Source organism: Plectrocnemia conspersa, unplaced genomic scaffold (genome assembly GCF_051122295.1).
Source record: "Plectrocnemia conspersa isolate PC_06_02 unplaced genomic scaffold, ASM5112229v1 ptg000012l, whole genome shotgun sequence".
Taxonomy (NCBI): domain Eukaryota; kingdom Metazoa; phylum Arthropoda; class Insecta; order Trichoptera; family Polycentropodidae; genus Plectrocnemia; species Plectrocnemia conspersa.
Window position 1 is genome coordinate 20,841,477 of NW_028277176.1, and position 27,913 is coordinate 20,869,389.

At 28.6% G+C, this 27,913-nt stretch overlaps 4 protein-coding genes across 10 annotated transcripts; 1 reads left to right on the forward strand and 3 right to left on the reverse strand.

Annotated features, from left to right (window-relative positions):
* Window positions 1-390: 390 nt before the first annotated feature.
* Window positions 391-5,600, reverse strand: LOC148228572 (organic cation transporter protein-like). The gene is made up of 4 exons (XM_088199071.1): window positions 4,668-5,600; window positions 4,223-4,592; window positions 3,754-4,161; window positions 391-1,520 (listed from the first exon to the last, which is right to left on the reverse strand). Exons 1-4 carry the CDS (start codon window positions 4,711-4,713, stop codon window positions 854-856), a joined length of 1,491 nt encoding a protein of 496 aa, XP_088055197.1. The 5' UTR covers window positions 4,714-5,600; the 3' UTR covers window positions 391-853.
* Window positions 5,601-5,834: 234 nt separating this feature from the next.
* LOC148228573 (organic cation transporter protein-like) lies at window positions 5,835-13,493 on the reverse strand. Of its 4 annotated transcripts, none has more exons than XM_088199063.1 (4): window positions 13,034-13,493; window positions 9,288-9,651; window positions 6,683-7,090; window positions 5,835-6,615 (listed from the first exon to the last, which is right to left on the reverse strand). In XM_088199063.1, exons 1-4 carry the CDS (start codon window positions 13,047-13,049, stop codon window positions 5,907-5,909), a joined length of 1,497 nt encoding a protein of 498 aa, XP_088055189.1. In that variant the 5' UTR covers window positions 13,050-13,493; the 3' UTR covers window positions 5,835-5,906. The 4 variants fall into 4 exon arrangements, with proteins under 4 accessions (XP_088055189.1, XP_088055190.1, XP_088055188.1 ...); XM_088199064.1 differs by lacking the exon at window positions 13,034-13,493 and adding an exon at window positions 12,429-13,026; XM_088199062.1 differs by lacking the exon at window positions 13,034-13,493 and having other exon boundaries at window positions 9,288-10,080.
* Window positions 13,494-13,601: 108 nt separating this feature from the next.
* LOC148228574 (organic cation transporter protein-like) lies at window positions 13,602-22,180 on the reverse strand. 4 transcript variants are annotated; one of them, XM_088199067.1, is made up of 5 exons: window positions 22,075-22,180; window positions 16,084-16,504; window positions 15,815-16,022; window positions 15,546-15,748; window positions 13,602-14,960 (listed from the first exon to the last, which is right to left on the reverse strand). In XM_088199067.1, the coding sequence occupies exons 2-5, from the start codon at window positions 16,491-16,493 to the stop codon at window positions 14,270-14,272; spliced, it is 1,512 nt and encodes a 503-aa protein (XP_088055193.1). In that variant the 5' UTR covers window positions 16,494-16,504; window positions 22,075-22,180; the 3' UTR covers window positions 13,602-14,269. The 4 variants fall into 4 exon arrangements, with proteins under 4 accessions (XP_088055193.1, XP_088055194.1, XP_088055195.1 ...); XM_088199069.1 differs by having other exon boundaries at window positions 14,809-14,960; window positions 15,542-15,748; XM_088199070.1 differs by lacking the exon at window positions 13,602-14,960 and having other exon boundaries at window positions 15,574-15,732.
* Window positions 22,181-24,124: 1,944 nt separating this feature from the next.
* Non3 (Ribosome production factor 2-like protein Non3) lies at window positions 24,125-27,621 on the forward strand. The gene is made up of 5 exons (XM_088199545.1): window positions 24,125-24,183; window positions 24,415-24,630; window positions 24,698-24,971; window positions 25,041-25,182; window positions 27,266-27,621. Exons 1-5 carry the CDS (start codon window positions 24,161-24,163, stop codon window positions 27,556-27,558), a joined length of 948 nt encoding a protein of 315 aa, XP_088055671.1. The 5' UTR covers window positions 24,125-24,160; the 3' UTR covers window positions 27,559-27,621.
* The last annotated feature ends 292 nt before the right edge of the window (window positions 27,622-27,913 follow it).

Below are 27,913 nucleotides of genomic sequence, written 5' to 3' on the forward strand. Positions count from 1 at the left end.
CACTTGATATCATTTTTTTATCAAAAAAACATGCTAGAAAAAATCTAATAATGAATCCACAATTGTATATAAATATAAAAAACTATATTTAATAAAAAATAAAAATTATAAATAATATTACGTGAAAAACTAATATCATTTTAATTACATTAATAAATTAAAAAAATAATAATAAATATATTGTGAATAGTCTGCTATTGATTTGTTTAAATAAAAAACACATATGTATGTACAAATAATCATTTACGAATAGTTACTGCTTTATGTCACATAACTATTGTATATATATATATATATATATATATACAACATACAACAATTTCACATTTTTTAATATATGATATTTATATCCTGCCTGTGAAAACTGATGACACACTCGTATATTTACGTGAATAAGAAATTACAAAATGTATACATAAAATAATATGTTTATTAATATTAAAATATGTAAATAATAAATACATACATTCATATAAAGCACATCATATTAACACATATACGATATAATATATTTAAAAATAATAATTATCGCAAGGTACTCACTTAGACTCATTGTTCCAAAATCTACGTATATTGTATTGATTTAAGAATTATATGTGCGATCACATGGACGTGCTTCAAATAAATGAAACCTATACAACAAACAGTCTTTGATCTGAGTGATAATTATATAAAAACACAACTTATACTAAAATTATAAAATAATATAATTTTCTTTAGTTACTCTTACTCTTAATTAAACAGAATAATAAAAAACAGAAGTATTTTTATAATTTATTACGTAATATAAGCGTTAATTTATGACTTATGTTAATCTACATGTAAATGGTTGGATATTTGGATAAAAATAATTTCAATCATTAAACGTGTCTTGCAATTTCTTATTTTTCGTTTCCGGCAAAAATAGACAGGCTATGATTGAAAGTATTGGAGCTATTCCAAATACGACCGGAGGCAACCACTGAGCTTTGACTCCCAAAGTGACTATAAAAGGAGCCACCATAGATCCAAACCTAGAAACCATTGAATTTACTCCTATACATGAATTTCTAATTACTGTGGGAAATATTTCAGCAGTGTAAAGGTAAGCCATGACAAATGTTCCATAAGCGGCTGCACTGCCAACTGAGGCAAATACAACCTTAGCCACTTGTAAATTCTCTGGAATAACAGCGTTTAAGATCAGGCATATAGACACGCATATATTTAGTAATATAATTGAGGTTTTTCTAGGAGCTATTCTGACTAGGAAAAAAGTAAGGGTCAATCCGACGCTGCTTATGAATGCCGTAAAAGCTACGTTGGCGAATAGGTTTCCATTTAAGCGACCTATGTAGATGTTGATGCCGAAGTAGCTCAAACTGCAGACTATCCACATGATCATGGTGCAAAGCAGGTTCATCAGAACCTTTTTTGATTTGAAGATGTTTAAAAACCCTCCATTGCTGTCGCTTTTCTGTGGTAAACATTGCTGGTAACGAACAACCGTAGATTCGATTTCTTCAATAGGTTTTTTATTACTGAAAAATAAAGATATTTAGTATTTAAATTTTGATTATGCATAATGTACTTGGTTAGAGATGTAAATTCAGAAACCAGAAACTAAAAAAATATACTATGAGTATCTTTAAATCAATTATTTATCAATAAATAACTAATTGATTTCTGAGGAAAAAACCGTCTATTTCATGAGAATATCTCACCATACGTACGTATTGCAAAAAATTCTCCCAACTACACGCACCCAAATAGCATGTCCTAAATTTACCGTGTTATTGGGGGTTACAGTGAAATTATATTTTCATTGGCGTTTCAATACAATTATATTTGTTATTCAAATACAAATCTTACCTAAACAAATTAATCAAACCCAAGATTTTAGTTTATTTCGTACAGCTAAATTTATATCAAATATTGTAGTGTTTTGTCGAACGATGGGATGTTTTAATTTTGTGGATCTCTGATTATGTAAAAAGATACGTATCAGACTATCCGTTTGTGAACAAATTCAGTTTAATTGCAAATAAATGGTGTAATACATTTTAACTGGCAAAGTTAGTAATAAATAATTATTTAAACATATATATTATTAAGTAGACAATGTCTTAATATAATTTATATATATATTTATAATTTAATCTATCATCTTGAAAATAAACTACATTTATATTCTACATATTCCTAACCTCAAAATATAAAAGATATATTTGTGAATTTAGAATTTATAATTAACAGCTATTTACAATATTTAAAGTCTAGTTTAAGCTTAATTTATAAAGTATTATGTACTTATTTTTTTATATGCGTCATTTTCATATACATATATATGTTTGTGTTAAGATGTTTTTAAATAAACTAAATTGTTATTTTATTGAAGTTGTATTATGCTCTCTTTATGTTTATAAAATATCTGTGATGCAATAACTTCGTATGAAATGAACGATGATAAGCAATGTCAATATGTGTATTCTCTAAATTGATACTTGAGATTCAATAATTTCAAGTACAGATTTCGCTTTAAAAAAACAATACATATAAAATCGAAAGTCTAATCCAAATTTAAATATAAACTAGACATAAGCATCAGGCGCGTACGGTGAGATAAATTCCCTTTCGCACGCATGCGTGTCGAGTGACGAGAGTGAGTGAGAGATAAGGGCGTGCGTTACATGCGTTCCGCACGCCCACTTCTTCTCGCTCACTCTCGTCAATTAACACGCGAGTGAGCGAAAGGGAATGTATATAACCATACGCGCCTGATAAACATACATCTATTACAAAAAATATATGAATTGCAGAACACCAGTAATACATTTTTAATAGCATCAACTAAAGAATACTGCTATTATCCAAATAATAAAATACGATAAATTTATTGCGGTGGATCAAATTATACTAATAATGTAATTAAATTAAAATAGTTCCAAAATCCTAAATAAATCTCACGAATTAAAATTTCAATAAACATAGATATCTTAAACTATCATAAATAATTTTAATGAATCTGTTTTATATAACGATTTTAAATTTTTTTTGCATTAGTTCTAAATTGACATTATCATTACTAATATTTTAATTTCCTCTTGTAAACTAAGAAAATAAATGTGTACTTTATTGTATTCTTAATTTTTTTATCAAGGTTTTACAATAATTTATAGCATAAAAATATTTTTTTGCAGTTTATTTTAATCGCTGCCATTTACTGTCACTGATAAGTATATATATATATATGTGCATCTAAATTATTCAACCTAAATCTGAAGACTATAAGAATTAATATAAAATGAAATATTCTGAAGAATCACTAAAAGCTTAATAAAATATTAATAAATTATTATTATTCAATATAGAAAAAAGTGTACTGATAATACATAACTTAATTTATATTGTACTGATTTAATTAAATATATTAATGAACTGCTTAATATTCATTATTGTTGTATTTTATAAAAGCGCCCAGTCCGAAAAATACCATAGATTAACACAGAAAGAGTATACGAATATAAAGAAACCTCATAATAATAATATAAATTCGAAAAACGTTAAAGCATCAATTTAAATTAATTTAAAAAAATATCAAAATCAAAATTAATATAAAAACTAAACTAAACTAAAGAAACTAAATATTTTTTTATTTTTGAGGTCTTCAAGTGTAACTGGCTAACAATATTTTATTTAGAATCTTAAAATGTAAAGTATTCAATGAAATATTGTGAAAATAAATATAAAATATGATAAAATTAGTATACTAACATTTTAGCAGCCGTTTTATAAACAGAGATGGCCCTTTCAGTTTGACCTGAGATGAGCAACCATCTCGGAGATTCAGGAATCCATACATATAGAAGTACCATTAAAATTGGAGGTAATGAAATAACCAAATTGAAAGCAGTCCAGGATTTAATCACGTATCCAAGCAATGGCAGCAAAAGATAACCTATGTTGAATGGTATTTCATTTAGAAACGAGACCAATTCTCTGTATCTTTGTCCAGTGAATTCCATAACCAGTACGTAAACAACCACCATTACACCTCCTACGGAAGCTCCTAAGAAAAATCTGAATACAAAGAAAGAGTAGATTTCTGGTGTAAGGCTCTCGCCAATACCAGCGATTGTCTCCAAAGCAACGGCCGCAGCTATACTCTTTCTTCTTCCATATCTGAAAAGATTGTATACAATCATATATGTCATTGTTGTAACGATTTCAAGAATGTACTTACTTATCAGACAACGATCCAAATGTGACACTTCCTACCAAAATTCCAAACATCAAAATTGTTTGTGAAAAGCTGACGATCCATGAACGATCGCATATTAGTGACCATTTCGTTATCATTGTGCTGTCAAAAATTGTTTCGTTGAATACTGGGTTTTTACAAGGACAAACATTCAACAAAATATTGTTGCCGTGAAAAGCGTTATCGTTACAAACGTAATCTACAGATGGCGCCAAAAAAACAATGTTCATAGTATGAAACGCAGTCGGAGCAGTGCATGGTAGAAGCAACACCATTAAAAGTATCTGGTAATATCCAATATCACCGATTAGTTTTTGTAAATCATCATCATTTGATACACTCTTTTCTTCGCCTGTAAATTAAATGATAATTTATTATGATATACATATGGCTAATATTTTTCAATAAATATGATATAAATATATACATTCAAATGAGTGGAGTCTAGGAGGTTCATCTTCAATTGCAACCATTGCGCAATATAACTGAATCTTTCGAAGACTAGACAGCAACTGACCAAAATACAAACAGTAAGAACTATATATTCTAAATTTTAGATGAGTTTAAATTTTAGCAGTCAGTTGCGTGAGCTCAAATGTTCCACATTTATAATCTTTGATATATATAAATGAATTATGTTCTTACACAATTTATCAGAAAAAGTCTGTGTATATATTGTATATACTAATATGCTAAACAATTTATATCTTAAATAAAAAATAATCCTTTGTTCACAGTTGTACTCATTATTCATAAACGCATCATTAAAAACCACTCATACAAAATTGTCGTACTTTGAGAGCAATTTTTCGTTAAACATTAAAAACCAATCCGAAAACAACTTATTATTTACGTACAAGCAAGAAGAAACAGCCGTATTTTATTTATTAATACGCATTATAATAGTTTTTAAATAAAAACTTAAATCTGGGTTACTGATTATATCCATTTCTTGAAAAAAATAGGTCATTATTTTATATTTTTGCAATCTAATGACATTACGCCTATTAAGAGTGAAATGAACTGATTAAACTTGTTCAGTACAATGGTCGTATTTTCACTACTGTAAATAAATACTTATTTATGTTTTAATCATGTTATTTCTCGGTTAAGTTATTTTAAAAATGTGTTTGTGAATTTTTCTAATTTTTTTTCTGAATATATATATTTTAATTGACAAATTAATCGATGTTTTAAAATACATATTTATACAATTATAAACACAATAATACTATAAAGTCAAACTTGAAATACGTTTTACATACATATATTAAATCATTTTATTTTATAGTTATATGTCTAAAATGTATCGATAAATAAAATCTACAAATTTTATTTATGCATAAATGATACGTAAATTAAAATATATGCACTCACTATCTTTAATTTATGTTGAAGTTTAAACAATTATAATAAATCAATTATAAGCTAAAGAGAATAAACGCGCAGCGTCCATTCAAGTACACGTTCTTCAAATAAATAAATCTTATTCGACTAGGCAAACATATTTATCTGATAAAATGAAATTATTTTACTACTTCAATAAACTTACTTAATGCACATGCATTTACTTAGCTACAATAATACAATGACATATTTTTAGATATTTTATTACAAATATAAAAATATATATATGTACATATATAATCAAATATAAATAAGTCAATCAGAATTTTGTTATCTCACACTTATCGATGCGCTCTCCTTCTGTCATTGTATTTGGCAATTCACAGTTTTTAGTCTCGGGTAAATAATAACAAAGTATTGCAGCTATGATAGGCGCTATCCCAAAAATCACAGGTGGCAACCAAATAGCAGTAGTTCCTAAAGTGACTATAAAAGGAGCTCCCATTGCTCCTAATCTTGAAAACATAGCTGCTATTCCCATCGCAACGTTCCTGATGACAGTAGGGAATAGCTCTGCAGTAAACAAGTAAATTATCGTAAAAGACATATACATTCCTAAATTTCCTAAGCATGCCAATATAACTTTGACAATCCACATATCAGCTGGTATGACACTTAAAAGCAATAAGCAGAACGAAGCACTTAGATTTGTACTTATCATAGTGGCCCTTCGACTGCAAGCTTTACTAACAAAATAAGACAAGACACTCGCAATTACAACCATACTTGCAGATATACCCTCATTGATAAATATATTTCCGCTCAATTGCCCTATATATTGCGATAACCCAAAGAATCCGAAACTACAAACAGCCCAATTGACTGAAGCGCACATCAATCTCTTTCTCAAAGATACATTTTTAAGAAGATCTGTCAAACTACCAGTCTTAGCTTTTGGATTTTCTTCATTTGACGTTTCCATACAACGTGAAAAGCTCTCCTCTAATCCTTCAATGGAACGCTTATTTCTAAAAATATATAATTCAGTTAAATAAATTAAATTAAATTATATTATAGTATTAATTTAATACTTACACTTTTGCAACTGTTTTAATTACCTCAATCGCTTCCTCGCTCTTTCCTGCTGTAATGAGCCATCTAGGTGATTCTGGTATGAACCAGCATAATACAAAGTATCCAGAATTGATCAATGTAAATACTAAATTCAACCATAGCCAAGAATGCACGAAGTAGCCCAATAAAGGTAAAAGTAAATAACCGATAGTGTATGGAATTTGAAGCAAGCAAGTGATTAATTCCCGATAAGCTTTTCCAGTGAATTCCATAACCACTACGAATCCAACAATCATTACACCACCGATTGAACATCCAATGAAAAAGCGTAGTGCTAGGTAAGACCAAAAATCAGGAGTCAAACTTGAAGCTATTCCAAAAATCATTTCTATCAAAATTGCGACAAACAGTGTTACTTTTCTACCATATCTGAAACAAAAAAAAAATTATTCTTATCTTAAAAACAATATCATCTTTTTTTAAATCAATTTTTTTTGTTTATTAGGTTAATGATTATTTGCAAGATAATTTCTTATCAATAATTTTATGAAAATATTTTTTAAACAATAAATACTTCAGTACAACTATGCTCCATTTATGTTGTTTAACCAATAATTTAAATCAAACCTTACAACTTCTGTTTTTAAATCTAATAATAAAATAATCTTGAAACGAGTTGAAAAGACATTATCTATATCAAATCGACCATTCGTCTAAGTGCGCACCTGCATATAATGTCTTCCTGTTTATAATTCAATAAAACTAATCTGAACCGAAATTTTCACGGTTAAGAGAGAAATGAAATATAATTTTTACTAGGTCAAAAATTATTTTATATTGATAAAATATTGCGCAATATTGACAAAAGTTCATTTAATAAGGATTCAGATCTAAGAAACAGACTGTGAAAATAACTAATTTTTCTGTTCTTATCTCTTAGTATTGGCATATGAGCAGTATAATTGAAATCAGTATATAGTTTATAATATAATCATTAAAAATAATACTTTTTAATAAAATTAATGTGCTTTACTGCAAGAGTCATCTATCGATTAAAATCATATAACAATAATAGTATATATTCAGCATTCATTGTTTACAATTGAATAAAACAGATGTCTCTAATTGCAATTTTCAGACAATTTTCTAAAAAAAGATTCAATCGCAATTATAAATATATGTACATAAAACATTTTTTTAATAATAGTTGCATAAATAGAAAGAACATTAAATTTAATAATAAAACTAAAATATATCGTTTCTATAATACATTTTTAAAATATAAAAAAGACTTTGTAAAAAATGCTTTTCACTAATAATTTCTACGCAATCTATTTTAATTAAAATAAACTTAATGTACCGTTTGAGTAAAAACTGACCCTATTTCAAATTCTGATGATTAACGATTCCTAAATCCTTTGAGGAGTATCGCCGTACATGTACGGTGGTCAATATTCCACTGTTTTGAGGTAGCCTGATAGTTTTTACATATACATATAACTGAAGAAATAATAAATAAAAAACATTATAATTATATAATACTTTTTTAAATTAAATTGTATGCTAATGATTCCTATAGAAAATAATACAAGTAAATTAAAGAGTACGAAATAAATTAACATACCAAAAGATATTTTATATTAATTTTATAAAAAATATTGAAAGCCTCTATCTAGATATAAAACTTTTGTACAAAAGTCGAATAATATATAATAAACATGTAAAATAAATAAGCAATATTTAATTACAAAAAAAGTTTAAATAAATTAGTAAAATATACTAATACAAAAAATTAGTTAAATAAAGCAAAGTAATAAAACGTTGAGAATCACACCTTATAATTGACTATATATGCAATTTAAAATAATAATAAATAAATAACAACAAATTTAATTATGGAAAAATATGAAAAATTAAATCACTCCCAGGTGTATACTAGCAAATTAACAAACGTGTGTAAATTAACTTACAACTCAAAGGGTTAATGCTACATAAAAAATAAAAATCTACCAAAAATTTTAAGCAAAATCTAATTTCAGGTCAATTTCTTTCTACCAAGTTATCATAAAATATAGGAAAAAGCGGTTTTAAAAACACATAAAATAAAAACTGATTCATTTCTAGTTTGCATCAATTGCATCACAAATTAAACCAAATATAATTTTAGAAAAGTATTCCTAGTTAAAGCAAAAATATAGATACCTTCAAACATATCTATTAGTAATATAATAATTATTAATATTGCTAAAAACTCATTCTATATTACTAGAAATGAATATTTTTAATCTAAAAATATATTCCTAGTAATTAATAATAACACAAAAACTGTTTTTCATCGATCTTAATAAATGGTACTTTTTGGTGTCAAATTAGAGCCAACCACTTACTGGAATTCTAAAATTAACTAGTTAATTACGCGAAGTTTATACAGTTTATAACAAGTTATTAGTCACACTTGTGTAACCATTCAAAAAAATAATTACAAATTCAATTCTAGAGTGGTTCATTAACAAATCACAGTAATTTAATAACTATTTTGTAATTCCATAACCCGTCTCCCAATTATAAATTTAACCAACTTATCACATCGATAATAAAACATAAATAAAATCACAAAGTATCTTACTTATCTGACATTATCCCGAATATGATGCTTCCAATCAAAAATCCAAGCATTAGGGTCGTTTGTGTGAAACTAACCAACCAGCTTTTGTCACAAATCAGATTCCATTTGGTTATCATACTTTCGTGAAGTGTGTAGTTGTTATATATTGGATCCTCGCAGGGACATTGATTAATTATATAAGTTTCATTTACACCCTTGCACGAGTATTCGACAGGAGGTGCCAAAAATACTATTCCCAGACCATGTAGTGCAGTTGATACTTTGAAGGATAGTGTGAAGACCACCAAGTAAAAGTGGTACCATCCGATGCTTCCGATGTATTTGTTTAGTAATTCTTCAACTGAATTACTGTTCTCACTGTTATCTGAAGCAGAAGAATAAAAATGTACAGTAAATAATCTTTGCATGTTATAGTTAGTTCACGTTGTATTATAAACTTTGCTAAACAAGACTATTCATCATTTAACAATAAGCAATTATAATACTTTCAACAACGAGTGATATAATTAGAATTGTATGCTAGAGTGGAATTCGGTCATAATGAGCTACCTAAAACAATAATAAAACCTTAGACCGATAAACTACGCTTACCAAAACAGCTATGAGAATTATATTTAGTACAATTTTTTATTCCAATTTAAAAAAATCATAATATAAAGCGAAAAATTAAAACTTAAAAATAAATTAATGACTATAATATAAACAACCTTAAATTTAAATATAAACACAAAATACCAAAGCAAATATTGCTTAAATAACACATTTTATTGCTTCCAGATCTTTAGCCAAATGCACTTAATCCATTAAATATTTATTTTTCTTTTAATCAAATTATATATTCTCCATTAAATTGTAACCACTGATATTTTATTTTATTTTTCATTATATTGTAGCAAATAACATATTGTAAGCAATAAAATTGTTATGAACCAGGTATGTATTGTATATAATATTATAGCGTGTTTGTTTAATTAATGATCATATTAAAATAAAGGTTTTATTCTTAACTAATCACAATTAAATAACAGATGGTTTGAAAACCTAAAAAAATATTTAAAAAGTTTATCTTTTCAACTTAGTGCTTAGCCTACTAATAAATATTTGCTTTATATTATTCTGTACTATTAAATGATCGTTAAAATTAGTTACTAAGTAATAATCTTAATTTTTGTCTAAGTGTAAGTGATCAAGGTTAATCTAAAATGACATTCTGCAGGTTAGATATTTAATTATTATTTTAACTTTTCTGTGAGCCAAGTTTTTATTCCAAAAATGTTATATTCAAATCATGTTTTCTTATATTCACTAATTTTGTAGTGAAACATAATAATAGATTAAATACTTTAAAATATTATCATAAAATTACAATTGTTATATATGTAATAATTAACTAGTACCTTGTTAAACTTTAAAAAAAGCTACAGTAATTTAATAATTATCCTTTTAATTTTCACAAAATAATAACGATTGCTTATTTATTACTATTATCTATTATTTTCAACAGAAATTTCCAAATCGTGTTTGTTGTAATATTATAAAATTAGTTTCTTATGCTCGTATACATACAATTTTTAGTTGAGCCAGCTGTTAATTTATTATAAATACTAAGATACATAATCCATTACTTAAATACATATTAAAAAGTAACTAACCTTGAGAACCCATTTTTAATACTGTGATTTATTAATTCACAACGTAAGTTAATAACACATGACTTTTTTTATTATTTTATAATTAAAAGATAAACTTGCGTCCGTATTGGTAACAGTTAACCATACGACGAGTAACATACGAATGACATTCAGCAATAATGCACTTTATTTTTCCTCTTTAGAAAATTTCTCATTAACGTTTATGCTAAGCAAAATGGCATTTCAACCTTACAGTATTGGCTAACTATTAGCCGAGTCAGAGAAACCGCACATATTTCAATAAATAATAATAACATCGATTGACAATTAATTATACGGGTTCGCTCAATAAGTATTAGCAAATATATTTTAATTACAGGTTTTATTTTATATTGCAAAACAAATTTGTATTTATGATATTAATACAAATAAATATGGTATGAACGATTCAGTCAAACTAAAATATTTTAATGATATTGAGAATTAAGGATAATCGCTTGTGATATGCTAAACATTTATGTTATCCAAGGGTATGTTGAATATCAACTATCCCTATACAATGTATAATTTATTTACAAGGTTATTGCCAATCTGTTTTTAATTCTTTAATAAAATTTGACCAACATTTGAAAATTCTTACTGGTTTTAGCACATAAATCAACAAGCGTTATATTAACCCTTTATCCCTCATTACTTTAATCATTAAATTTCCTTATCATTACGTCAATGATGTAAGAATAAGGAAATTGTAGCATACAATCATCAGACAGATGCATATTCATAAGTACATCTACGTATATTATAAATATATGTACATATATAAAAGTTAATATATTTAATAAATTAGTTATATAATAATAATATTGAGGCAAGCAAATAATAATTTAAAATGTGTGAATAGTATAGAAATTTCACTTTCACATACAATGGCTGAACAATTTGTGTATTTAAATTGTCACTGTTATAATATATTTTAGAGATAAACTATTTTATACTGTCAATAGTAGTCGTTTTTTTATAAACGTTTATTACGAAGTTCAATACAGGTAAATATAAGGTGAACAAGGTGCTGTTTTGTAACTATTTTCCTCTCTCAACAGGAAATTATAAAGATAAAATAGAAGCAATAATAGTATCGAGAATATAAGAATAAAGTACACAAACTAATATGACTATTAATTATTTAACTAAGGGCCTGGAGCTACTGGTAATTAAATTTATGCTTGTGCTTTGACATTTGTTATTTATACCTAAATTTAAGTTTGGTTTTATCATAGTCACTGATTCTTTTTCACCTAATATCTTTATAGCAGTTTTCGGTATAATTATGGCAGTGCTATTTATTTTATGGTATTAAAAATCTACTATGATGCTTTTTAATATTAGTATAGAAAGATGTGATATACATATATTATTGTTATTGCTCTACTTTGAATAAATTTAAGTTTAGAAAAAAATATATTGTAATTACACAGAAGAGGCACAAAATTTAAGCTTAATTGTAAATTACCCAAGGTATACGCAACATTAAAATACGTTTAAAATTAATAAAGTTGCTTGACCGTTAAATGTTGCGTTGCGGTAACTAGCAACTTTTCATTTAACTTGTTGATTTTGTTAATGTTATGAAATAGTCTTGCAGATGTCCCCGAACAGCCGTTTTATTTCATTCAACTAGTCTCTTCATTGTTATTGTTACGTACGGTATACATAACAAAGAACTTGAAATTTTCCGCTGTGTCGAAAAAATGATGAATTAGTTTATGACGCTTTTAACGCTTAGTGAGTTTTTTATACAGTAAAAAAAGCTTTATACCTGTCGATTAAATTGATGGACCCTATATTTTAATTAACAAAGTTAATCAATGGAATAGTAAGTTGTCTAAATAAAGACTGACGCAAAGAATTGATCGTTTAAAATTCATTATAGCGCAGCACTGCTCAATCATCAAATGATCAAACGGTCAATTTTTGATTTATTCTTTAAAATGTACATATTTGCCAAATTTAATATGAAAACATCTGAAACACAATCGAAGTATTCGTTGTGTCAATATAATTTCTACATGCTCATACGCATACTCTAAAACAAATACTTTGAATACCGTCACTTACCTAGTTTCAGAATCATCCACTGCGTGGCGCTGTATGTCGTGGTCGTTGGCCAGTTGTTGACTGACTGGTTGCTTATAGAGCTGACGCGACGTTCTGTATTTGAAGCTGTTTATAACCTTCCTATATTGTTTTAGCATACGTAAAAGTGCAATTTTCGATTTAATTAGACCTAAACAAAATGTTTATTAAAATAATTCACAGAATCATATATAATTGAAAATAATAAAATTTTAAAATAATTAATATTTTAAATCCATTTTTAAATACACTAAAAATAAAGACACAAACTTGACAACTGTTGCAAAAAAAATAATGTCTTGTTTTGGCTTACATATTTGGCTCAATCCGCATTTTCTAATATAATCTTTATAAAATCAGATATACGAAATTTTAAGAGATATAAACAACTTAACTAATGTTTATTATTATTTTTTAATTAAATTAAAAAAAGGAATAGATAGGAAAATAAAATATATAAGACCACAAAAACAAAGTACAGGCAGCACTACTATTTTATAGGAATATACTGAAAAATAAAGTTATTAATATAGTAAAAAAATAAATAGTAAAAGCAATCATATATTTATTTTTTCTGTAGAATTATTAAAAATGTTTTAATAAATTATATTAATTAGTATTACATAACAAAACATTGAGATTATTTAAAACTATTTTTGGTATTTCTTTTTCTAATTAAAAGCTTAAATCATAACAAGCAACTATTTTAAGCTAGAGCAAACTTTCATATCTGACGATTTAATTCATCACCAAGATAAATAATCGCTACAGAATAAAAAGAAAGTGTATACAATAATGGAAATGCATTTGAACGAATATTTTTATACAAAAAGTTGCATTAAATTTAATTTATTGAAAATTTTATTTTATTTAATTATTATTTCCAATAAATATATTTGTTTTAATTAAATATTTCGTACTTTTATTGTAAGCACAAAATTAACATTATTTTAATACAAAGTAAAATATTATGTATAACTATGCTGTAAATGCAACCAATATAAGAAGAATTAAACATATTTTAAAAGATATGTTGATCTCTTAGTAATATCAAAAAAAGTTGTATGAAATGAGCTACATATTACTATCATGAAATATAAATTAAAATTGAGTATTTTGAATTAATAAATATGGCTTACTATAATAATAAATATATGTATCTACTTGTAATTTGTTAACCAAAATAATTAATATAGGATACACTAGTAACAATATAATTTATTCTACATTGACTTCAATCTTCTCAGCTTCGTCCATAGTATTAGGTAATTTTTTACCTTGAGTCTCTGGCAAGTACAATGCTAGCAAAGCTGCTATCACCAACAATCCGCCAAAAATTAAAGGCGGTAACCAATATTTAACAAATAATAAATCAGCAATAAACGGGGCCAATATAGATCCTACTCTTGACGAAGTAGTGCACAGACCCACTCCAGTATTTCTCAAAACTGTTGGAAAAATTTCGCCTCCATATAAATAAATAGTCGGAAAAGCTATACTGATGCCAAACATGCTAATCAGAGAAAAAACTGTCTTCAAAGTAACATAATCTACTGGCATCACAGCAATCGATAATAATGGGACACTTATAGACACATAGGCGCCTATGAGAGTTTTCTTGCGTCCAAATTTATTGTTTAGAGGGATGCAACCCAATGTTCCGGGTAGTTGTATGAATCCTGCGATAGCCACGTTCGTGAAAATGTTTCCGGATAAATCGCTAACGTATTGAGACAGACCATAAAAGCACATTCCACAAGCGAACCAGCTGAACAGCAGCGATATGGTGTTCCTTCTTATCGTTGGATTTATAAACAAATCAAAAATGTTGCCTTTCGCTTTGTTTTCCACTGTGAAACTGTTGGCTGCTTTGAGGGTGTCCTTCAAGTTTTTAGTTGGTTTTCCATTGCTGAAATGATACAAATAATAGCATAAGTAACTATGAAGATTCGACAGCTAATTATCAGAGGTTGACAGACTTTTGATAATATTAATAATTATAATGTTAATTAGTGATGGCAATTAGAATGTAAAAGAAACATAAATATGTGTCCAATAAAAGAGCATCCGGATGAATCGAGCTGTGTTGCAAGTCCTGGAGTGTACGCAAAATTTAGAGATACTGGAAACGACAAATGACATGAGCATGGACAGCGAACAAACGGCGGGCAGGCACATCTGTGGTTTTTCGCACCACACACGATCTGATTTATCCGCCGGACATCCGTCTCGGACAGATCCGTGCGTGTGTGGCCAGCATGGCGTCGTCATTCGTGATAAATGTAGACCTTACATTAGTGATAATAAGTGGCTTTAAAAATGATAGAAATAGCATCCATACAAAAAGAGGCGCAAAAATTGATATATAAATTGTGTAGGACACCTAAAACTGCACAATAACCACAAACTTTAAAATTCAAAAATAATCACCAAATACCACGACAATAAAAAAACACTTGCGAAAAGTAATGATAAAATTTTTAAAAATACTTGCAATTTTAGAGAATCCTCTAAAATTTTAGCAGCTCTATCGTTTTCGCCCATTGTTAACAACCATCTTGGAGACTCCGGTATCAACCAGTAATAACTCAAGTACAAAAGTGATGGAATTGACGTCCAAAATTGAAGACTTCTCCAAGAATCACTAGTAGCATAAGCGACCGCTGCTAGCGTAGATTGGCCTAAAATGAACGGAATCTAAAAATAATTTATGGATTAAATAATATTAAATTCTAATAAAACATAAATAAATAAAGTACATACATGATACAAGCATCCAAAAATTTGACGATATTTAGCACCAACTATCTCCATCACAATAACAAAACTGATGATCATTAAACCACCGTTTGACAAAGCTACGATAAATCTAACAGCGGTGAAAGTATACCAATCGTTTACAAAAGCTGCCGAAACCCCGGAGATCAATTGAATTATTACAGTTATAAGTAATGGTAGACGCCTTCCATAACTGAAATTGTATTGAATCATTAATATTGCAGTTTTGCATGTTTATTGTATTATTAACTCACCGATCAGCTAATATTCCAAAGATCATATTTCCTAGCAACACTCCGAACATGAATATGCTCTGACCCATGCTCTTCATCCAGATTTTGTCGCACACCAGCTCCCATTCCATTATTATAGTATTTCCGAAATTGGTGTTGTCAAAATCGATACCTTCGCATTCGTGTGAACAGTAGTCGGTTTCATTGTTTTCGCATTGAATCTTTGTGTTTGCTCCCAGAAATATATAACCTAGTTGATGCCACGCGACACTCACTTTAGTCATGGAAATGAGTAGACAGATCCACATCTGCCATCGTCCAATTGGCCCAATAATAGATTCTATAGGATCAAGTTTTCCAGTTCCAGCTTCTATCTTATCCTTTTCTTCTTCATTGCTACTCCCGTGAATTGATGTATCACTCTCAACCATTTTGAATCAGACTAACAATAAAACAAAAATAACATAAATTTGTCGCACTTTAAATACGATAAAGAATATTTATATGTTTTTTTCACACATAAATTCAGCTCAATATTATAGATAATATAGCCATTAATGAGCAACGTCTCATATTATTTATTTTTAAATTGATATAAATATACTAATCTTACAATAACAACAAATAAAAAATGTATTGCGTACGAGACCTAATTGATGATTTCATAACTAAGTCGCTGATATCAATAGCGGTTAATAGTACAAAACAGTTATGAAAATGTTAAATGTTAGAGATGTTTATTTTACACATTTTTGAGATAAAAACGGGACCACCCATAATCGTCGCATTGCAGTTAGTTTTACAAGAACCGTTAAAAACAAATGCATTTGTGTTACACAGGAACGCATGACAATACAACACTAGTTATCCATCTCTTTGCCAAAAACAATTAACGCTAAAACAGGATCTATCGAGGGAATGTGCACTATTTACAAAATTGTTCAAAATATTTATCATACAAAAACAAAGATTCCATATCCACCACAAATCATTTATAATTGGTCAAGGATAGTAGAGATAGTAGGGACGAGAATAGAGGAACATTAGAGCGTTGATCTCCTTCTCTTTCTATGATCATCAGAACGGTGCCATAGAACTTTATCTCCATTCGGCACTTCATTTCCCTTAGAACAATCAAAACTTCCACTTGGACGAGCACTTTGCTTCCAACCTAATTGCAAAGCATGGGTGACAACAAACAACCCTGTCGCACTCCTTTCTTTTAGTGTTTATATTTCCATGGTATGATTTATTTGGTAAAAATGATCTTCAAAAATCTATGAAGCATATATGTTACATACATATTTTTTAGCAGCACTCGCATACGGAATAATACTTATCTAATTTCCAGACCGCACCAAAGACCAAACTATATTTGACTGATAGTCGCTTCGATTTTTAAAAATGCCTTTAGAACATTGTTCATTAACCTAATGAGGCAATAATTATAACATTTTACGTTGTTTTTATATTGCAATATACATCGACTCTTGTTGAATTTATAGATATTAACTGTGTTAGTTCATGTTTTACATCATAATTTACCAGCTTTATAAATTCAACTAGAATTTCATAGTGTCTAATTTTTAAATACTAGATTTCTTTTCACTGCTCCATGGAGTGAGATTGCGATATTTTCTATCTCTATCCTATCTGGGTTTTTTCTTTAGTTCGTGTTATGTTTTTCTACATATTTATCATCAGCATTAAATTACCCAATCTTATAACCTTTTCTTTATGATTATATTTGCATTGAGTCGTATTCTGATAACTCTACACATTAAATTGCGACCTATATACATATGTATGTATCAGCCCCAGGCGTTGTTTTCACCTAAAGTGCGCTGTTACGAAGTCTTTGATTGACTAACATGAAATAAATTTGATTTCTTATTATATTGCTAGTGCTATCGAATAGTTATTTCAATTTATGTTACAGTAATCTGCATTACCAGTAAAAATATATTTAAACTGGCATTTTAGTGAAATCTTTTACCGGTAAATATTTCTGTAGTTTCTATAAGTATATTTTGTGGTCGTGAACGAACCATTATATTGCCCCCTATATTCCACGTTTTACAAATACCTTAGATCAAATATTATCATAAATTTAAATTAATTAAAATCCAGAATTCTGTAACTTTATAGTCTAAAAATAAAATAAAATGTTCAGGAGCACTATACAGTTAAAACGTATTTTGATAGTACAAAGAAATTTATCTCATAATTAGTAACTGATTAATTAAATAAACCCCATTTTAGTGAAATTATATGTATACAACAGAAAATATAACTTCATTGAAAAATACATATTTATTGTAACAGTTTTAAAACTTCCATTTGCTGTTTAAACCCAAATCTAATCTAAACAAATGAAGTAAACCCAGCATGACCTGATAAAAGTTATAAAATGAGTACTAGAGTAAGTCAAATAAAAAAAAATTAACAGAAAATTTACGTTTTGCAACTATCAACTTATTTTTTTTAGAATTTGATGCTTTTTATACATATTTTGATGTGTTTTACAATTTAAATCGTTAAAATAAATTTTGTAGTTCGTTCTCAAGCGCGCCTAAAACCGGGGATTTCCCTTTCATATCTGCTTACATGTGACAGTTCTTGTCATCTGGTAAGCGCTCGCTGCGCTCATTTCTGTGCAATTAAATAAACAGTGAAATATGTAATAATCACTACGCTTTTCATACAAAGTGTCAACTGAGGATGATTCAAAGTGATGTAGCATTAGAATTATACACAATATAATTAAAACTATAAATTATGAGTTTGCCAGTATGTGTTTGGTTATGTGAATAATCTATCACGGTTATTTTAACAAAATTACTATTGACTTTCCAGGATCTAATATTAAAAGACAAACAGCGGTAATTTGGCAATTAAAGATATGCATACCAAAGTTAATTAAACATATTACAATGGTAGTAATAATGAAAAATAGCATATTAGTGTAAACAAAAAGTTACATTATCGTTTATAGTTACTTTCAGAAGCAATGATAGATCTAATTAAAACAATTAAAATATGACAAATTACGACAATTTTGAAGAAGATTGTCGTAATTTGTCATATCAATGTTTAACTCTTGTTCATTGTTTAACTCTTGATAAAGGTCTTATTTTTTAAATTATTTTTCAGAAGCAATGATGGAATAATTTGAAGACCTATATAGCTACAACATAGAATTGATATATATAAACAAAGAGTGAATCTTCTCATGTCGAAGTCACTCTCAGCAAGTGTTATCTTTTTATAAAGAACATACTACATAAGTTTGATGTAACTGAATATCTTGAATTTGGCTATTCCGAAAGAGGAATGAGGACACAGAACAAAAATTGATTAAAAACCATGACGTATACATATTATGCTACATCGAAATTAAAAATAAGCCACTCTTAGATATTTTGGTAATCGATTATTCCAGGTATGCAATCACATATTTATAATCATTGTAAAATGTCGTCTATTAGATAACATCCAAGAAACTACACAGATGTATATTGCGAGTCGTCAAGGTAAAAAATTTTGCTGCAATAATGGTTTTAAATTACTTTGTTGCAACCAAACTTCTTCAGCTAAATAACCGACTGCATCACAATCGTTGTCACGCGATCGTCGTGAAAGATAGTATCCCCAAATATCAATAGATAAAAAAAATACGTTTTATTAGCATTTATACGGTTTAATTGACATTAATCTCAATCTTCATACGTACTAAATATATATTACATGTTCATGTTTAAAATGTACCTGGCTCAGTCAAATTTAACATATGTGTGCATTAAATCGGAAGCAATGATAATGTTTATGTATTATTAAAGGAAAAACTCACTTTTCGTCCTGGGAACCCGTCGACGGGAATTCAAAATTTGAATATTTCATTACGAAGATTGTTTATCTAGTATGTAATCAACGTATTCTTCTAATCCTCGACACATTATGTATATATTTAATTTTCATAGTTATAACACACCTAGTTAATTTGCAATCCGATTATTTATATTCAGACAAATGACTAATTAATGAAAATTATTGTCGCGTAGCAAAATTTTATTATTAAATAATAAGTATTTAAGACTGTTGTCACGGTACTGTCGGCCATCTTGTTTTATATTTGAATGCTTATTTTTTATTGGTCGAAACAACATAATGCATTACCGGCATTACCGGCGCCTCGGAAAGCAATGGAGCAAATTCAATTTTTATTTTTATTATTATTACATTATAAAATAAGCGCGTCCGGAAGTGGCTTAGAACAATTATATATAAGAAGATATATAATATAAATATATATGGGGATACGTGGCATAGGCGGTTGATAATTAGTCGGCTTAGACACAAATCGAACATCGCAATGGCAAAATTCCACGAATTGGTTCCTTATCCGCTCTATTCTCCTGATTCGGCCCCATCCGATTATTATTTATACCCAAACATTATGAAATGGCATGGTGGTGAAAGATTTGGGTCGAATGAGGAGGTCATCGCTGAAACAGCGGCCTATTTTGAGGGCGTCCAGAACTCGTTTTATTTGGAGGGCATCATAAAATTAGAAAATCGTTGGAAGAAATGTATAGAGCTAAAAAGAGATTATGTTAAGAAATAAAACTAATTTTGTCGTAAAAAGTTATGTTTTCTTGCCGAAGCCAACTAATTATCAACCGCCCCTCGTATTATCGGATAATGCAAAGAGATCAAAAATTATTTGATCTGATCTTAGCTCAATTTGAATGCCATTTTTGCCCAAAACAGTTGTGTCAAGAACAGTTTTACGTTTGAATTTGACGAAAAATAAAGGTATTCACTTTCTGAAGGGTACGTATTATTTTTCTCTGCGGACAAAATGCATTTCTTCGATATCTGCACTTGAATATGTGTTAGGCCAATAATTAATATATGTATGTTTCAAACGCATTGCGCTAGAAAGTAGATTTTAGCGTATTTTCTGGAGGTGAACACAAAAACCAATGCTTTTTTTGTAAAATGCATTTGCTTTTATGACTTCGTTAGGGGCCTTTTTGTTGTCGCATCTTGTAAAAATTAATTGCGTATTACGGACCGTTTGGTTCGTCTTCATATAACATTATTAAAACACAGCTTCGTAATAATAAATAATACATCACTATTAATTATGCATGCACCTATAAATATCATTACTACATTATAAATCACCAATATTAATAAAGAGGTCTCTATTCGCGTAACGAATTTGTCGCACTGAGTAAATTTGTATGATATGCCTACACTTATATCCACTTTCACTTCTTACAGTCAAGGTTTTATATAATTCTCAATTGAATAATTAAGGTAAACAATATCTGGCACGATTTCTAGTTTCAAATTAAGCTTGTAAGCAAACCACCGTGCTAATATAAAATTATACTATATAATATGTACTTCATGTCAACTAATAGTACTGATGGATAGTTAAATAAATTAACTTTCTTATTACACTTGAGATTTAGGATTATTAGTATAGTATTATGAGGTGCGAATGAAATAATTATGTATGCTACGTAATACTTAAAACTACCCATCAACACTTACTACTGAAATTACTATTATGGAAGTAAAACATTCCATTTCTGAAATAATGTAACATATCATATTGTAAAATCTAGAGTCAATGTCTGTTTGATATATTAATAGAAACAATTGATTAATACATAAAAACAGTTTTAAACATTAAACTTTAATACAAGTCCTTCTTTAGGTTTTGCTTCAATTACGACTACCGTATAGTTTGTTCTTATTAATTAATTTTGTACATGAATTAATTACAAAATCTCTATAAGTATGTCAGGAGTAGGGATACGTAGCGAATATTGGATTCAGAAGTATCACAAAACTTTAAAATATTTTTTTTATCAAACATCGTCACACTTATAATAGCATAATAATATTTTGATGGTAATCGTTTTCCACTTAAAGTTATAATCAGAATAAATACGTAGTCGAGAATAATGTTTTAAAACTATTTTTGTTTCAACTTACATTGTTACAGATAGAAGTGTGTTTACAAACACATCGTTTAATTATTCACAGCTGTAAATTATCAGTGACACGATTTAAACACAATCACTCTAAGGATATGCTCTCAGTTGACTGACAATATAATAATGTGCTTAGTGTATATACATATACAAGTAATATGATTATAATATACCTACTTAGGTGTAAATCTTCGCTATATAAATTTTACACAACGCTTAATTGCTAACTTTGTTTAAATGTCATTTTTATCATTTTACTGACGTTATTTAGCATTATTACTTATACGTTTATAAAAAGAAGATTACCGTATTTATTAGTTATAAGGTTGCATATTGTAGATGTATAAAAACATTAACTAAACATAAATAATATTACAGCGTTTAAAAACGAGTTAACGGGCTCAACGAGATACATAATACATACTTTTAATAATAAAGGTTTAGTTTAAAAAATAATTAAGAAATAACTAACCTTAAAAATGGACAATCCATGAACTATTTCAGCTAATATTGAAGTTGAAATGAAAAAAAAATTACAGTACAATTTGTGCGAATTATAATCTAAAGACATCTCTATTATTTAGGCTTTAAGCAAATATTTAACAGAAGTGTGCCACAGAATATACCAATTAAGTCTTATCTAATATATAAACGACTAATCTAAGTAATCCTTATAGGCGTAGTAAAGTAAGTATAGGTATATTTAATATTAAAAAAACTGACAAATAAAATTAAATATCATGCATTCAGACCGAAAATACATTTATAAAACAAAATGTCTATTATATAGAATATTTTTTATACAATCGAATATATTTTTATAAATTATATAAATAAATAAATCTAATTTATGTAATTTATTATAAGTGGTACCCTCATCAGCCCTTGTGACATCAGCTATTATTTTTGTATTAAATTTTTTATCTAATCTTCGGTAGGATTATTAAAAGCATAAATTTATATTTTATTTTATTTAGAAGAAATAGCGGTGAGCTGAAGAAGATAATGTTTTGGTTATTGATATTTGTTGAATAAGGTGAAGACAAAGTATTTTAAATTATTTGGTTAATTATTTCTTCATCTTAAATAGATGATTAGGCTATATATTATTTATTTTAATTTGAAAACTTAAATATTCTTTTATTTACTGAATTTCCACTGCGTTGAGTTTTTTACATACCAGACGTTTCGGCAGTAATATCTTCCAGCATCGTTTGGTGCTATTTTTCTTGAGCATCACTTTTTAAACACTATAAAATTGTATAAATTGCCATGTATCGATAACTTTAGTTTTTGTAGAAGTGTGATTGATAGATTGGAATGGTTAAATATTAAGTAAAAAGTACTTAATACGATACTTAATACGATACGATACAAAGTACTTAATACGATATAAATGTATACATAGTTGAATACTAGAAATAGAGACAATTTAAGGATAGTACGAGAGTACGGCCAGGGGGATTATGTGCGGAAGTCGGAAGTGTGAATTTGTATACTAATTCCTAGGACAATCCGCAAAAATAAAACTGTAGCGAGCTTCCTAAATGAAATAAAGAAACACCTTCGTGCATTAAGAAATCATTTTTTTCTGTTTAAGTTTATATTATGTATTATATGTATGTTTAGTTAAAATGTATTTAGTGTAAAAGTTTTCTATATTCGCTAAATAAATAAATAATAAAAAAATAATCAAATAAAATTGCACACGATTTTAAACAATTCTCTATCTATAAAGTATACCTAGAATATATCAAGTTAAATCTTTAACTAGCGATATCCAATTGGTAGCCCGCAAACTAATTCATTTTTCAAAAATAAAATTTTAAAAAATGGGTTAAAAATTTTTTATTTGTTTCTCTGAATATTGTTTACCAATGCGTAAAACCTATTATTCTGATTAACTTTGACATGGTTAGAAATTTTTTTATGGTCAAATAACGGCCGAAAAATATTAATTCATACTGATAAAATGAATTAAAAATTTTATATATTTTTAGACATGCTCAATAAATGTAGTGTTATGTCTGCGCGTCGCGACAGCAAATATCACTTTTAGAGGTTATAGTAAACACGGCGTGTCGATCATGCCTGTCATACAAAGATTAAGGTATTTATGCTTTTTAATCGTAATAATAATTATTTTAAACTTCATTTAAATTTTAATAAAGTTAAAATAACATTTTACATTATAAAACCCTACTTTCTTAAATTAAAACTCTCACAACCACATGTCATAATTATGTGAATGCACTTGAACTAATTTGCGTTCAATATATTCTACCTAAAAAAATAAGATTTACATGTTAGCTGACAAAACATTCTGCTGTTTACATTACAGAAAAGCGTCGACCCGTAGGGGTAAAAAATACCTCCAATCGTTGGAGCCACAATTGATCGAAGGTGCGAAGGAATGTTTCCTCATGCAAGGCCGGAAAACAACGGACACAGTCAGAGGCATTATGAAGAATGTATACGCTTTAAAGAAGCCGCATGTGATCATGCTAAGCAGAAAAAATGATATTTCGCCTTTCGAAGATGCGACGCTCTTAGAAAAGTTAGTTTTGAATTAATCAAATTTACATTAATCATATATATTAATATTATTCATGTGTCATTTGTAGATTCTCAAGAAGTAAAAACGCTGCTTTATTCATGTTTGGTTCTCACAGTAAAAAACGGCCTAACAATATAATATTTGGCCGAACGTTTGACTTTACCATATTAGACATGATCGAACTCGGCGTCGACGACTTTAAAAAGATTGAGGATTTTAAAGTTGAAAAGATTTCGGCGCTGATAAAGCCGTGCTTAGTATTCAACGGACCAGCTTGGGATCAGAGCCAAGATTTGACAAGACTCAGGTCCCTTTTGATTGATATGTTTCAATGGGAACAAGTAAGGATAACTATACATCGTTTGTACTGACTTAATTTACATTTTTATTAATGAATATTTTATTCACAGGCAACAACTATACGTTTACAAGGATTAGAACATGTATTGAGTTTTACCGCTACGCAGGATTCAAAAATATATCTCCGTTCATATAGAACTACTTTAAAGAAAAGTGGGCAGGTGACTCCAAGAGTTGAATTAGAAGAAATAGGTAATTATTAACATGATTCACTGTATTAAGTTCTCCATCATCATCATAACACTATAGCTCAAAGATGATCTTTGCATCATCCATGATTATTCGCCACCTTGCTCTATCATGAGCCATTCGGTGCTAGTCGCTCATGCTGAACGTTCAAAAAACCATTTATATTCATACCCACCAACACAAATGCAGTCTACTAGTGCTCTTATTCTTAGGATTATAAAACGCTTTACAGGTTTCGTATTTGATTCCAAATTCTTCCATTGCTTTGGATAGTTTTTTCCTATATACGCCGTCATTAGCCATCTTGAAATCTATGAATATAATTCACACTGGAGTGCTCCGTCACAAATATATGTTATATGTTTTGTGGAGTGAAAGCTAAATAATTCTCACAGAGTAAACCCTTGTTCTTTTATAATGATTTATTGACTTAATGGAGTCGCAAGGGTCCTTAAAATTCATTGGGTCATTAAATAATTTGCGAATAATTTCTTTCCCCATTTTACATATTTCTGCTTTTGAAGACTAACTAAAGAAGTCACTCTTTTTTTGACTGGTGAAAGATTCTGGATTTTCCAAATTTTTATTTAATGACATCAATGTCTAGTTTCTTTCAATTATATAATTTCTCTCTAATTGTCCGTTGAAATTTTGTAAATTGATATTTTCAATATTGTTTTAATTATTCATAATTGAGAAAGAGATGGCAAGTTTGGGTTTACGCCCCTACTATTAGCTCTAAAGCATACGATATGGATATACGTTCAATATACTTATCATTACTCCTTTTTATATTTTGAACAAATTTATAGAAATTAAAATCATTACTATATTTTTTATATTTATCAATCAATTCGTCCATTGAGATTGCATTCGATATCATTTAAAAGATTATCAATTCTTCATACAATTGAAAACCAAGGTAAACTGATTTTTGAGACTATATCTTTTTTGTCTACCTTTAACTTTTGATAACATTAAGGCGGCGTCCTACGTTATCGAACTCGACGCGAAGCGGCGCGGCGCAAAAATAAGTCACTACCGCTCTAAGTGTCTACTGAACGCTCTAGGGTGCAATGAGGAGCGATACGAAATGAACGCAGTTGGTTTGATATTTTCACACGCATCGTAGACGCGAACATGATCAGTTGATTTAATTTGCCTTTCTAGATATTTATTCATTATTTTATGTTTAAGATGTGAGTTTTCCATTAAAAATCCGTTCTGTACATCAATGACCAATGATGAATGGGCTGGGTAGAGTAGGATCGAACAGGTTAGTGGCGAGACGCCTCCGAAAGAACACAGTGCGCGCACGTAGGACAGCGAAGCCGCATCGCACTAAATCGCGTTCGCATCGAGTTCGCTCACGTAGGACGCTACATAAGCAGAAGATAAAAAAATTATAAACAAAATTTATTACAAAAATAGAATTATTGTTTTTTTTTTATTAAAAATAACATTCCACAATATTTATGAATTGATAAATAAATTTGTGATTATGAAATAGGTCACACTTTTCGGGCCGCAGATTGCTCACTGCTGCTCTAATCTATTATAATTATTGGGGCTATAAAGGTAGAGCCGAGTTGTATTCTGTAGGCGTTTGTATGTGGTCGTTTGAGGCTCTCTGGCATTTTATCTTTTTGCCATTATTAACAGATGATCAATATAAAAATATATGCCTTAATAGCTGCTACTGCAGTTAAGATTTAAACAATGTCTAGAAGTCATAAAGAAGGGACCTACTTGATTTATGGCTTTCCATCTGGGCTTCACAGTTTTATGATTTTTTTCATCTAGAGCTTCAATCATCAGGGCCGACTGACGCCATCACTCCGCTTAAAAAGCTAGTGGCGCTGGCTCCTAGCTAGCCCTCTAAGGGAATCTTCAGAATGAAAAATACGCAAATTTAGCAATATCTCAAAAACTGTTTTACTTTGCCCTTGTGCAATTTTACATAAGAAATGATTCAAATGCCATGGATCAGAAATATTTTTGAAAATTATAAACTAGTTTAATCAAATTATTTTTGACCAAAATATCTTTAAATGTTAAAATTAATAGTCAATGTTATTTTGTTAAGGTCCTTCAATTGATTTCACATTGAGGCGTACACAGTTGGCTGCCGATGACCTCATGTCGCAGGCGTGTAGAAAACCGAGGGAATTGAGAAAGATAACGAAGAAGAATTTATCGAGAGACGCATTCGGTTCGACGCATGGACGTATTCATCTAGGAAAACAAGATGTTTCGAAACTCCAAACCAGAAAGATGAAGGGTCTTAAGAAGACGCCCGAAGAAAAGAAGCAAATACGGTCAGAGAAAAAGAAGGCTGCCAGGGAAGCCGGTAATACTTCAGAAGGTGTTCAGGCATAATAAATTGACTTTGAAACATTGATTTGTATATATGAGGAAAATAAAATTAATCTATCGTCCAAATTTTTTTTAATTGTTGGCCTTATATGTTGAAACAAAAAACAAAGTTTTTGTCAAATTATGGTTATTTTTCCTTTATAGTATTTTTTATTTATTATAAATATAAAACACAGAATATTGATCAAACAATTGAAATTAATGTGAAATTTGAAATGTATACATAATTCCTTAATGCACCAGAAAAAATGACAAAATTTGAAACCTTAATTGTCTTTGAGTTGATTCCTTAACCTTCCAGTTCACTTAATTGTCTTTGAGTTGATTCCTTAACCTTCATGTTTTACATTATATAAAC